Raw genomic sequence first — 13,358 nt, forward strand, 5'->3', positions numbered from 1 at the left:
TGTAAGGTGTGAAGAGATTGGCTAGTGCAGACCAGGCAGTAGGCTTGAAAATAAGGTCGAACAAGGTGGAAAGCTGAATAAAGGCAAGTTGGTTGGGGAGTTCAAGCCAGTTCAGTTCTAGGAGTGGTTTACAGTGGTGTGTGTGATATTTAGAGTTTGTGGCAAACTTTGTAACTTTGTTGTAACACTGTTTCATCTTGTTTAGGGTAGAAGTTTATAAGTTAGTTAGGACAGTAGCACCATTAAGAAGGGAGGGAAGTAAAAATGTTTTTGCAAGGGTAGTTTTGGTTGCTGCAGTAAATAAATGTTTGTTTCTATACAAGAGTCCCAGTTTTTGATGAGTTTTCTTCACATTATGCTGTATATGGGGGTCGAATGAAAGTTTACTGTCAATGATGATTCCTAGAGTTTGGTTTCCTGCACTTTCTATGACAGTGTTGTCAGATGCAAGGATGTTAAAATGACCAGTGACAGGGGAGGTGTTTTTGGGATGAAAGACTACCAGTTTTATCTTCTTTGGATTAAGAAAGAGTTGGGCATTTCCTAGCCAGGACTTGACTGCAGTAAAGGACTGCTGAGTTTTTGAAAGTAGTTCTGGTAGTGATTGAGGAGTACAGATTATGGTGGAATCATCAGTGTACTGAATGAGGCTTCCAGGATGAGAGGCAGTGTGAAGGTTGTTTGTGAAAATGTTGAAGAGAAGGGGGCCTAAGACGGAGCCTTGGGGGACTCTAGTAGGGTTGTGGAGAAAAGGTGAGAGTTCACTGCCCCATTTCACTGCTTGTTTACAATCCTTGAGGTAGCTCTGAAACCATTTTACTGCATTATGTGAGAAGCCTAAGTTAGACAGTGTGTTCAATAGCAAGGGGTGAGACACTGTGTCAAAGGTCATGTAGAGATCAAGGAATATTGAGGCTGTACATCATCCTGCATCTCTGGCCTTGTTCATGGTGTCTGTAAAAGATAATAGGGTTGTAGCTGTGATGTGGCAAGGTTGGAAGCCATGTTGGGTTTTGGTTAAAAGATTGTTTTGCAATAGGTATTGCATTACCTGCTGAAGGATACCTCTCTCGAGAATTTTGGATATGGGTGACAAGATAGATATAAGACAGAAACTGGATGGTTCAAAAGAGTTGCCTCCTTTGTGGAAGGGGGTGATGTGAGATTGTTTCCATATGGTAGGTACTTCTGATTCAGATAAAGACCTATTTATAAGGATACTGATTGGGTAGGCGATTTAGTTGGCAGCCAGTTTGAGGTAGTATGGTGGAACCTGAGGTGGAGCAGGGTTTAGTTTTTGTAGCAGTTTCTTAATGGTGTCAGTGGGTATGAGCTGAAAAGAGTATGGGGTTTGTATGACATTTTGTTGAGTGGGGGGGGTTATTAATGACAGGGTTAGAAGTAGTTGATGGTCTAGCGTTGGTGTCTAAATAGGTTGAAGGGTGGGGGGTCCAGCATTAGGGGTGTTAATAAGTCTGATACTGATATTATGACGTGCTTGTTAAAGTTTGCATTTGCATTTCATTGCACCTTCATTTGCATACCATTTTTCTGCACTTTTCAGCATCGTTGCTATACAGCACTATGTGCTTCTACAAACAGTTACACAGCTGAGTTTTCTAAATTTCTGTGTAAAACTCCACAATTTGACTACAAATACTTGCCTATATGTCTAGATTGTCCACTTTTCAAAAGATAGGTTGCTAGTAAAAATTAAGTGAAAAGGGTTATAATAAATATTTTTATGTTAAACTTTATAAATTAGCTATACCTCAACATTTTCTTGAAACACTATTTAGAAACAAAACTATTATTACAAATCTCTTCCCCATCCCTTTCTGCAATCCATGGAATGCTACCTTCAACTTCAATAAATATAAAATCCTTGGTCAACTGTGTATATCTTAATCGAGAATGAAATATTATTTTAAGAGGGACGATGTTTCCAGAAAGACTGCACAAGTGTGAGACTCATAATTTTGAATCCTGAAAGTGTGAACATTAAAGTATGACTGCTATTTAAAACCACAAAGTTTAAAACTCACTATAGCACAACAGCCATGCTACTTATATATACTATCTCTGACATCATTGTGTCTCAGACCCAGAAGACTGCCCTGAGACACTGTAATTCTGTACATTTTATATACCTAATTATATTTACACCTTCTGTATAGATATTCCAACGATTGCTTTTTGGTCTTTTCACTTTTAAATGGATCTCTTCCAGAAAACTAATGAAAATAATTAGTTTCAGTTAATAGAAATTCCAGTTATTAAACAACAGCTCAAATATATTTTCAACTTTAGTTTCTTTACAAAAAGACAAAAATGTCAATTTTCCTTTAAGGAAAGGAGGCATGAATGAGAACGTGAAAAGGAAAAGACAAACGTGCATGTTACAGTGAGTTTACACATGATGAGTTGAAGAGGGGCTGTTTGCTCCTTAGCCTCCAGTATTCCCATAAAAGGAAAATTATAACTATACAGCCTCTTTCTGGATTTATACAATTTTATCTATAATTTGTATTCACATTTTGAAGTTATTATATTTTTGTAGTACGTGCTATAAAAATTCATATGATTCTGTTTTTTCAGCATTATTTTTTTATTAAAACAGCAAGGCCCACCATTTGCAAGAACAGCTTCTGATTAGTGTCTTTAAATTTAGCAATGACTTATATTATTATACCAAAAGAGGAACTCTATTTAATCAGGTTGTCCTCTCTAGTACCAAGTCTTCCTAATGCTACACATAATGCTGTTTTTAACATGCCCTAATGCTACAGATAATGCTGTTTTTAACATGCCCTAATGCTACCGATAATGCTGTTTTTAACATGCCCCAAACCACTGAGTTCTGTTTGACCTTCATCTGACAAAGTGCCTTTAAACCAGTGTTTGCTTTCTGATTGCTTTCTCTTGCTCCATGAAACGAATGACATGGCTCATGTTTCAGCTAAATTACCAACTGCTCTGCCAAGTTCAAGCCTGCATATCAAACGTAAATAGCCAAGGAATTGTTGTGGCTAGGCTTGTACAGGCCCTAGGGCTGATAGCCTAGTACCAACCTATGAACCTATTAATAGCATGAAGTTTCAATTTGGCTATGATTTTTTTGAACTGTGCAGCACCTCTCACAACTCTTTTTGAGCACTCTTTAGAACAAGAAACTATTCCGAGTGTATATTTTTTGATAAAATAGTACCATGCAGCATAGCAGCTTTAGTATTTTAGCCACTATTTAAAACAAGAAATATCAGAAAGCATAGAACTACTCAATCAATGTTCCTATACTGTAGCCGCATTGTACATAGAGCCCCATCATTTCTCATGCTGACATGTCAGCCCTACTTCAGTCAGTGTCCACTTCCCTTGTGTAGTGTACTGTGTTGAATGTATGTAGAATGCAGAATATCAGATCATTGGTTTCTTGTTGCCCTAGCATAAATCCAGATGAATTTTCTTCTTTTCTCATTATACACACGGCATCATTACCTGCTATGACTCTCAACTGCTATGTATTTTGCACTGTTCTGTAGTTTTTGAATTGAGATTTACTCCTGCTCATCACAAGGTTTCAGTTTTAATACTGGTAAATCCATTTAGTAAGACACACACTACCGAATGACTTACTCTGACTGGAAGAAACAATTGTTAGTGCTATTTATGTATCAAAACATTTTTCAAAATAAGAGAAAACTCCAAATCCTCCCATCTTCTCTGATTATCGAATGTCAGTACTCAGTCATATGACTTCACGTGGAAGACAGCACTGCTCTTTTAAGTAATAAGATGGACTTAAAGACCCTGCCCCACTGTTAAACAAATGTTTCTGGGATTGCACATCCCAATACTACTGGGAAAAATGTAACATTCTATTTTTTCCAAATTTAATAAAGCACTCGTCTATAGGTCAACAGAACAACACTTAAGCAAAATAAAATAAAAGTATTAAGGGACACAACAAAGCACAGCGGAAACTACATGGTGGCCAGATAGGAGCAAAAGACAATTTTCTAAAGTTAACTCATCTGGATTTAGCAGACATTTTGAAGGCAGCTAAGTACTGCAGTGTGCAGCAACTTACATCTGAATTATTTGAGAAACACTACATTTATTATATAGAAACTGTTAAGACTGCAGACTGTAATCATTCTCTCTTTATACAGTAACTAACCAAATGTACAGGGATATTCTACAAAGAAGCAGCTGTTTTATAGGCTGTTAAAGTAAGCAGACCATGAGCACAGGATAGTTCAATGCACTGAGAAAAGTTTTCACTGCAAACATTGTCAATTTTTCAAGGATAAGGCTGCTTCATTAAACAATATTTCATTTATAAACTAGGCTATTTCTTCTCACCTGCACTGTTGAGCCAGCAATCGCTCCCAGTAAACACAATCTGCAGCACTTCCAGACATGGTACCCAGAAGGTAAGGGTTTATCTCAATTACCTTCTTAAAATATTGTGTGTCTGTGGGAAAACAAAATCACAATGAGAGGTAAGAAGAAGACCACACTCGCTAACACAGTCAAGCACCATCTTGGCAGAAGTAAACAAGTACATTAACATTTGAAATAGCGGGACAGCCATGCCATGCTGATATCTACTATGTTTTCTGTGGAGAGGCTTCATGTAGTCAAATGTTTTTCACATAAATATACCCTGGATCCTGGTCACTCAGCATGTAAATGACCTTACTCCCCATATGCATGAACTCACTACCAGAAATTACAAATTTAGTGCAAATGTTGGGGTATCTTAATAGTACATAACTTAGAAAACTGCTGTAGACTGCAACAGAGGTTCTTGAGTTCTTCTGGATATAGTAGTAGTCTTAAAAGAGTGCAAGTCAGCCACACAGAAAATTACTTCTTTCTAGCCATTGTTTCACCATTCACTGGATGCAGCCTCCAAGTGGCCAGCTCCGAGTTAAGAAGCCCTGATCATAGTCCTGCATCACAGGAAGGCTAAATCATGTCACTTTATATGCCTCTCTAATTTTCAACAGCAGATAAATGCTGTCAGATTCTGCTGTTCTTATGAAACCACTACTATAGCCAATGGAAAAAAGATTCCTGCTACATAAAATGATAACTTACAAACAAAGCAATGCTAAAGCCCGTAATCATGACAAGAAAGGAAGAAGATACCCGGCACAAACCAGGGTTCTATGTGCTAGTTATGCCACTGTAATTGATGACCTCAACGAGACATGGGAGAAATGCATATCTGCATGAAATTCAAAGTACTGGTGCTTTCCTTATTTTGTGCTGTCTACGGATGCTTTGTTATAGTCTAAAGAACAAAAACAGTTATTGAGTGGGGCATTCATCATTTGCATGGGGGGTACCCATGAAAGATGTTCATATAATAAACAACAAAATAGGAGTCAATGGTCAAAGGAAAGACATACCTCTGAATGATGTGGTCCTAGTGAAAAATACAAGAGTCCATGTTTTCAGGAGTACACTGCAGATACAAGAATGATTTAGAGAGTACAACGCCACTACAACTTATACTTGTAGTTAATTTATAAAGCTACTCCATGCTGTATTCGATGCTTTTTCTCTCACCCATGACTGTTGTTCTACACTGTGTTTAACTAACCTATCTTCATACTTCATGTACATCTGTAGCGTTCAAATCCATATTAAACAAAGCCCACTGTTTAACATCCATTGTGCACCAAAGCAGACATTTTTTATATATTTTTTATCCTTTCAGTGCAAAGCTATTTATTCCATCCTTCTTAAAACAGCCCTTATCCATTTCATTGCATTCTGAAGTTAGATTCCATCACAATGTATTCTCACTCCAGTATAGTTCAGTGACATGAGCTATTTACAAAACTGATGAGTACCGACCATACCTACTCTCACTGTCCTCTGCACCAGAAAGGACACAGTGAACTCTGGTAGTATTAACCCATTATCTTTCAGATCCCTCTTCTCAGAAACACCTCCACTTAATCAGTGTCCCCAGACTAGATACTGATAGTGGACTCTCTCAAGTGAATGTGACAGTTACACCACAATCTACCTCTTCCACTCTGAAATCGACCATACGTTACCCTTCATCTCACCTACCTTGTTTCATGGCAGTAACAGTTATGCTCAGGTAAGTTCATAGGTATGATTAACAGCATGAATACATGAGGCCACCAAGGAACTTGCATTCCATGCAACCAGATATCTTAAATATTTGATCTTTTCTGCTACTTCTGATATATAATCATTTAGTGATTAATTCATGATTATTTAATTCTTTGGTAATACTGCAGGGCGTTCAAAGTGCATAACTGCATGTTTTTAGGATTACATCCAATGTTACTGTAGTCAGTTTAAGTGTATATTTGTGACAACAGACCCTGTAATTTACCTAGCAGTTCAGTATAATCTAGCAAGAGAACGTAGTGCAATCTAGGCTATCCAAAAACAAAGTTCAGCAACTTAAAACATGCCCAATGCTGAGAGTAACAATTTTAATTGTTTTTAATTAATTGGTAGCTTTTTGTACTTAAAGGCCTGTTTTTTCATGCTGTTTGTTAAGGTCTGAAGAAGCAAGCAATCGTGAAAATGCTTACCTGTTTTTATTTGTTTTTATCTGTCTTTTGGAATTAAAGTGTTCTTACTCTCAGCATTGGGCATCTTTTCATTTGCTGAGTTCAGTATAATGGAGAAGTCTTCCTAATTTGCAAATCTGGAATTATCAGGAAGCTTTCTGAGCAAAACAGATGGTTCCACTTATGCAGAAGAGAAGTTATATAGGTGTCCCAATACAATGATCGATTCCCATAGTACACGAGTACGGACATGGGCCCAGTCTGAATAAATGCTCTTCATAACAATCCTATGGACACTAGCTCAGTCTGAATAAATGCTCTTCATAATAATCCTCTGTTTTCTAACCCGTGTAGTTTTCACTCCATTAGAAAATAAACAAATTAGTGAAAATCCTTTGCAACGGAATACAACTTCAATATGCAATGATATAGATGACGGTTATTTTAACAAGGATGGAGTAAATAATCTTGTTGGTCAACCTGATTCCATCCTTCCACACTGATACAATGTCAGTATATGGAATATTATCAAATGTCTTAGACAGGTGTAAGTTATCAGAAATAAATGATATTTTGTAGTCAACAGCATGGTATGGCAACATATGTTAGTTCAGATAAATTAGTCAATTGGAGATCAAGGTGGGAGCAGATGAACTGAAACTGGTTAAAGTGGTTTGTGTTTCACATACAAACAGAAACAATAGTGTCAATGCTCCAACTATACTCCACATAGCCATGCTTTAAAATCATACTAAAAAATTTAAATTATGGGCTCACTAATGTCATTCTGAAAGATGTTAAAAAATCTTGGTTATCCACCAAATCCCATAATAAATGCATTTTTATTACATAGGTCAGGGCAGGCACAACTACATTTTTTTTTAATGACGAAAACAGTTAAGTAGTTCATAGATTCATAGGCTTATCTCCACAAACTTTTGAACAACAAGAAGAAAAGCAATACGGCTCACAGGCATACAAGAACGTTTTATTGTGCGCTATTGTCTGCTTTACAGCTTGACTTCCTCAGAATACAATCCACTTTAACCTCATTTCTATTTAAATACACACTCAATCACATGTCCTTAATTTACACTCAATTGATTCCTTAAAAACATACAAACATCTAAAAATATATTGAGTTATCTAAACAGAATATGTTAAAAGAAAATGAAAATGTATATACACACACAATCTTGTGAATAAATATTATTACAAGAAAAGGGAGAGTTGTATAAAATTAAACGTTTTACAACCTATAAACAATGTTTTAGCTAATAATATTCAAATCTATCTGCCTCTAAAGCTCACTTGAAATTCTACCAGTCTGGTAGAATGGGCTAATTGAAATTAATAAAGCCTAATACTAAGAGTTGAAAACAAAACTAGTTTGTAAATGTTGACGTTTTATAACAAAAAATACACACATTGTATATGAAAATCTGCCTTCAGCTTTAAATAGCTGGATTTACAAGATTGTGTGTGTATATACGTTTTCATTTACTTTTAACATATTCTGTTTAGATAACTCAATATATTTTTAGATGTTTGTATGTTTTTAAGGAATCAATTGAGTGTTAATTAAGGACATGTGATTGAGTGTGTATTTAAATAGAAATGAGGTTAAAGTGGATTGTATTCTGAGGAAGTCAAGCTGTAAAGCAGACGAAAGCGCTCAATAAAAAGTTCTGGTACGCCTGTGAGCCGTATTGCTTTTCTTCTTGTTATTCATAGGCTTACATATGGGGTAGCACACAAGATGAAAACAATGACATGTACTATGTAGTTCATCATTTGTTTTACCAGTTCAGTAGCTGTATGTAGTGGGTTAAAACAACTTCTCCTGTAAGAATTAATGTTAATTAAATATTATAGCAATAACCCACGCCTGGGTGTGGGTAATGCTGGATTTACCCACAGCTGGTGTGGTTTTGTCACGAGGGCAACGCCCGAGTGGCCAAACAAAGCCAACCGTGGGTAAATCCAGCATTACCCACACCCAGAAGTGGGTTATTGCTATTATACAATGACATTATTTAAGAAAAAAAATAATTACTTTTCTTAAATAATGGCATTGTATAATGCCGTCTTGCTGCCCTTCCGCAACTGTCTGGTATTCTGTGGCAGTTCTGATGTACTGCGTATGCGTATGCCCACACAGTACATCAGAGCTGTGGGAAAAAGCAACGGAGAAAGCAAGATCGCTGTTGCTTTTTAGAAACTGTTTCGCTATGTTAAATGGGTTTAACATAGCGAGACAGCTTTAAAAAAGCAACGGAGAATCTCCGTTGCTTTTTTTAAAGCTGTCTCGCTATGTTAAACTCATTTAACATAGCGAGACATTTTTGAAAAAAGCAATGGAGAAAGCAAGATCTTCGTTGCTTTTTACAAACTGTCTCACTATGTTAAAGGAGTTTAACATAGCGAGACAGCTTTAAAAAAAGCAACAGAGAATCTCCGTTGCTTTTTTTAAAGTTGTCTCACTATGTTAAAGGAGTTTAACATAGCAAGACAGTGTGAAGCAACGGAGATCTTGCGTTCTCCATTGCTGTAAAAAAAAAGAGTTATAGTAATGGAAAAAGTCTGGACAACCGGACCTTTTTCCATTACTATAACTCAGATTTACAACGTGCACGCTGCCAATCAGCGTGCACGTTTTTTAATATTAATGGGGGGTCGTTGTATAATTGCAGTTAGACCCCAGTTAAGTGCTACTATCCCTTACAGGCCGAGTTAGCCTTGTGTGACACATATCTAAAAATAACTGATTTTTTTTTAGCCTAGCATCCTGTATACCAAAAAGTCATGCCTTTTTTATCATGGAATTTACTATCCATTCTAACACAGCTCACTGGCTCCCCTATGGCTTACTGATGAGACTACACTGGTCTGTCAAGAACATGGATGTTTTTTTCTTTATCAAGTTAACTAGAGAACAACTGACTTTAACTCAAGGTCTAGTCTGCTATAATGTGTGGCCAATTTAAAAGGCTCAGAAATAATAATTTCAGGATATTCACCCATTTTAAGGGCTTTAAAGGGTGTTTACATCCATGATGTCTGCATTAAGTATGGCACATATGAGCAGCATCTTATGATCATTACTGACACGAAGGTACCTGACTATTACATCTCATCTCTTCCAGGATTAATTCAGGACTACATCACCAGGTATACTATTGCCACTAGTTAGATTATTAACCATTTGTTGAAAATGTTAAGCATTAATGAAATCTGCTACTAGGAAGAATATAGCTAGGGCATTGGGAAACTTCCTCTATCCTTTTTGACAGGTGCAGCGGGATCTTTTATATCCACCTGAATTACTACCAGCTAAGGCACATGGGACCTCAGATTGTTGTCTCACTGAAGGATGATACACTCTAGAGTACAGCACCGCCCAATGTTGTACTGCAGTGTCAGTAATCCAATCACCTAGACTGGGAACAGAACTCAATGTCTTCTGGTCTTTGCTCCCTGTTGCACCACTGGCCAAATTTCCCATAGCAATAGAAATATCACCTCAGGCCTTCACTGAAAAGAGGCTTCTAGACTAGTGGGGCTAACTTAGACAACAAACAATAAATAATAAAATAAAATAAAATAAATAAATAAATGTGTTAGTATACATAGACTTAAAGGAATGCTGAGCCAGTCCCCCCTTCTAGGGATAGGTAGAATCCGTAGCAATATTATAAAGTGGCTTTAATACATATCATGGTATTCACCATCCTGGTATTATCTTGCTAAGAACAAAACAGAATGGGCTGTCTAGTAGCAATTACATGAATGGGTCCAGACCTATTTTGGATTGCATATTGTAAAATATCTAACTCAGATGCTGCCCACACCACATGTGATGTTAGAAATAAAACCTTGATATATATAGCCCCCTTCTCTACTATCGTGTCCTTGTGGCCTGTTGGATGAGCTATATGAAGAAACATCAATACAGTAATACTTTCTGCTTCATGTAATCACTTAAATATAATGTTCTTAGTGGTGCAGCCATTAATTAAGTTGAATATTAAAATACTGCACTCTTACTCTGTCTATGAGCAATTAACTCAACTTCATTAAAGTCAAACTTTTTTGTAAAAATGAAGCAAGAGCCTTTCTGATGCTGAATGAAAAGACAGTAGAGCTTTCATGTTCAAGTGAAATTATCTGTTAAAGACATGTCAGTTCCTCCTACTCCAAATAAGAAAACAAAGACATTTTCCAGCCTCACATCACCAAAATCTGATTCAATATTATTATACAGATTTTATCAAAGCACTTCAAAATAATTAGAAACTCTGTAATAAATGAACAACTTTAAACCAAATAACTACACAAACAGATAAACAATGAAATAAATGCTTAGGAACATCAATATAAAACTGCAAAGGCTTAACCAAACAATAAAACTACAGCAGCCCACGGTGTAGCAGCAAACATTACAAAAATTATAAGGATGAAATACTTCTTCTTCTTTCGGCTTTTCCCGGTTAGGGGTCGCCATAGCGGATCACCTGTCCACTTATGACTGGCAGTGTGGAGTTTTACTGTGTCGGGTTGCCAGCCTGGCGCCCAACCTTCCACAGAAGACACACACACGCACTCACTCACGCCTAGGGCCAATTTAGAGTGCCCAATCCACCTACAGCATGTCTTTGGGATGTGGGAAAAAAACAGAGCAACTGGAGGAAACCCACGCGACCACAGCAACAGCTATCACCAAATTTAATCAAGTTATTTAAGTGTATAGTGGTATTCTCAGATATCTTTGCTTTCCAAGGAATTCCCTTACCAGTTATTCTACAATGTGTCTTGTTTTATTTGTCTCTCTTCTGCTTAGTTTTTCTGCATGGCTACATCTTAAACTTTTGTCATAAAATGATTTGCATACAGCACAAAAGCATTCTGTGAAATCAAAACAACTTTTCTTCTTTAGAACATTTGCTTGCACTGTGCTTTGACAAATACAATACCACAAATGTTTTTTCAAAGCAGGACATTCCAGCTAGAAAAACAGGTTGACAGCATGCTACTGCTGCAATTAGTATGAAAATATAGCAGTGTGTTCAATAATTTAGGTAGTGTGGTGCTGTGGGTTTACCCTTTCACAGTACCACAGCAGGAGGCAACAGTTCTAGAAAACCTAGGTTGAGAAGGAGGACTGACTTAGTTAAAAAATAAAACACAAAATATATCATATCTTTAGTACTAGAAACAGTAAAATTTGGTAGCATACATAGTAAGGGGGTTATTCAAAACTCCTTGAAGTTTTTAACCTATACTCCACTAGTGCACTTGGAAGCATTTGGGTTTAAAGAACCATGCATTTTTCATCTAAATTAGATAAGTTATTATTTCAATAAATGCAGTTATAATACCATTCAGAGATTACACTGGAAATAGTTACACTCACTTTCTGTGTTGTTTGAATAGAGTCGGATCTTAGGTCTCTACCACCAGCATGCACTGTAAATAAAGTTCTAGTACCATGGTTTAAGCCGAAAGACACAAACAAACCATGGTTTTATGTAGGTAAACTAAACAAAAGTTCCTGTGGCCTTAGTTCATAATAGGAATGGATACAGTAATCCTCCCATAAAGTACTTTACGTTTCTAAAAGGTGAGTCTTTGGTAAATAAGTAGTTCATTGTGTAAGTAAATTAGATAAGTTATTATTTCAATAAATGCAGTTACAATACCATTCAGAGATTACACTGTAAATAGTTACACTCAGTTTCTGTGTTGTTTGAATGGAGACAGATCTTAAGTCTCTACCACCAGCATGCACTGTAAATAAGTTATGTTCTAGTACCATGGTTTTATGTAGGGAAACTAAACAAAAGTTCCTGTGCCTTAGTTCATAATAGGAAGGATACAGTAATCCCCTCACAAAGTACTTTACTTACACAATGAACTACTTACTTACCAAAGACTCACCTTTTAAAAATGTTTTAGGAGTTCTATCTCTTTTCCTGACAATAGGGTCTGCTACAGTACCATACACCTCCTCAACAGATGGACTAAAGTTTATGCCTCCTCAAAATGATCTGCATTTATAACTCTACTTTGTCAAGTTAGTACCGGGAAATTAGGAGTGGCAACATCTCCTCGGCCTTTTATTGCTACCACATATATTCCATTTCTGCAATATTTGCCATGAACAACACGTCTCAGGCCATGGATGAAAAGGGTCTGTAGAAAACCTGTTCATTTACTTGACTAACATATACATAACTTAAAATTACTACCACCTTGGCATTTAAACTCGCATACAATTCTAAGCTACAGAATCCATGCTTTCGGAAAAACTAATTACACTACCTGTTTGTATCCGTGTACATGACCAAAATTTCCTTCTGCAACAGTGTTAGCTGAGCTGTGTCTACTCCTTTTCTCTGCAACAATAACTGTATATTAGGAATGGCTATACTTCTATTATGATGGCCCTTGTCAGATGCTTCAAGGCAAACAGCATGATTAAGGGCACAGTCATACCTCTCAACTGATATGATTTAAGCAAGGCTATATGATTTTGGCCCTCAGATTTAGCCTTGCTCCAACTAGATTTAAGAGGCCCCTCATAAAGTCAAACCTATTTATGAGGACATACTTTATTAAATACATACACTAAAGCCTGTACAAAGACTCATTGCTACAAATTATATTGGGTTTAGTAAATAAAGACCTTCAATTGTGAAAAATAAGAAAGTGCTCCTCTTACCAAACCTCTGCTCTGATTTTTAAAGGACAATGCTATAATTTTTAAGGTTTGAAGGTATACAGGTTGAG

General features: G+C 36.6%; 1 protein-coding gene across 1 annotated transcript in view; it reads right to left on the reverse strand.

Moving 5' to 3' along the window:
* Nucleotides 1-13,358, reverse strand: part of LOC122811458 (proteasome subunit beta type-8-like) — a 164,155-nt gene that overhangs the window by 119,221 nt on the left and 31,576 nt on the right. Inside the window, exon 3 of the mRNA XM_044083311.1 lies at nt 4,366-4,477. Coding sequence (XP_043939246.1) covers nt 4,366-4,477 — 112 coding nt within the window. The remainder of the gene's footprint in view (nt 1-4,365; nt 4,478-13,358) is intronic.

Source organism: Protopterus annectens, chromosome 9.part0 (assembly GCF_019279795.1).
Source record: "Protopterus annectens isolate FY-2018-M chromosome 9.part0, PAN1.0, whole genome shotgun sequence".
In the NCBI taxonomy this organism is placed as follows: domain Eukaryota; kingdom Metazoa; phylum Chordata; order Ceratodontiformes; family Protopteridae; genus Protopterus; species Protopterus annectens.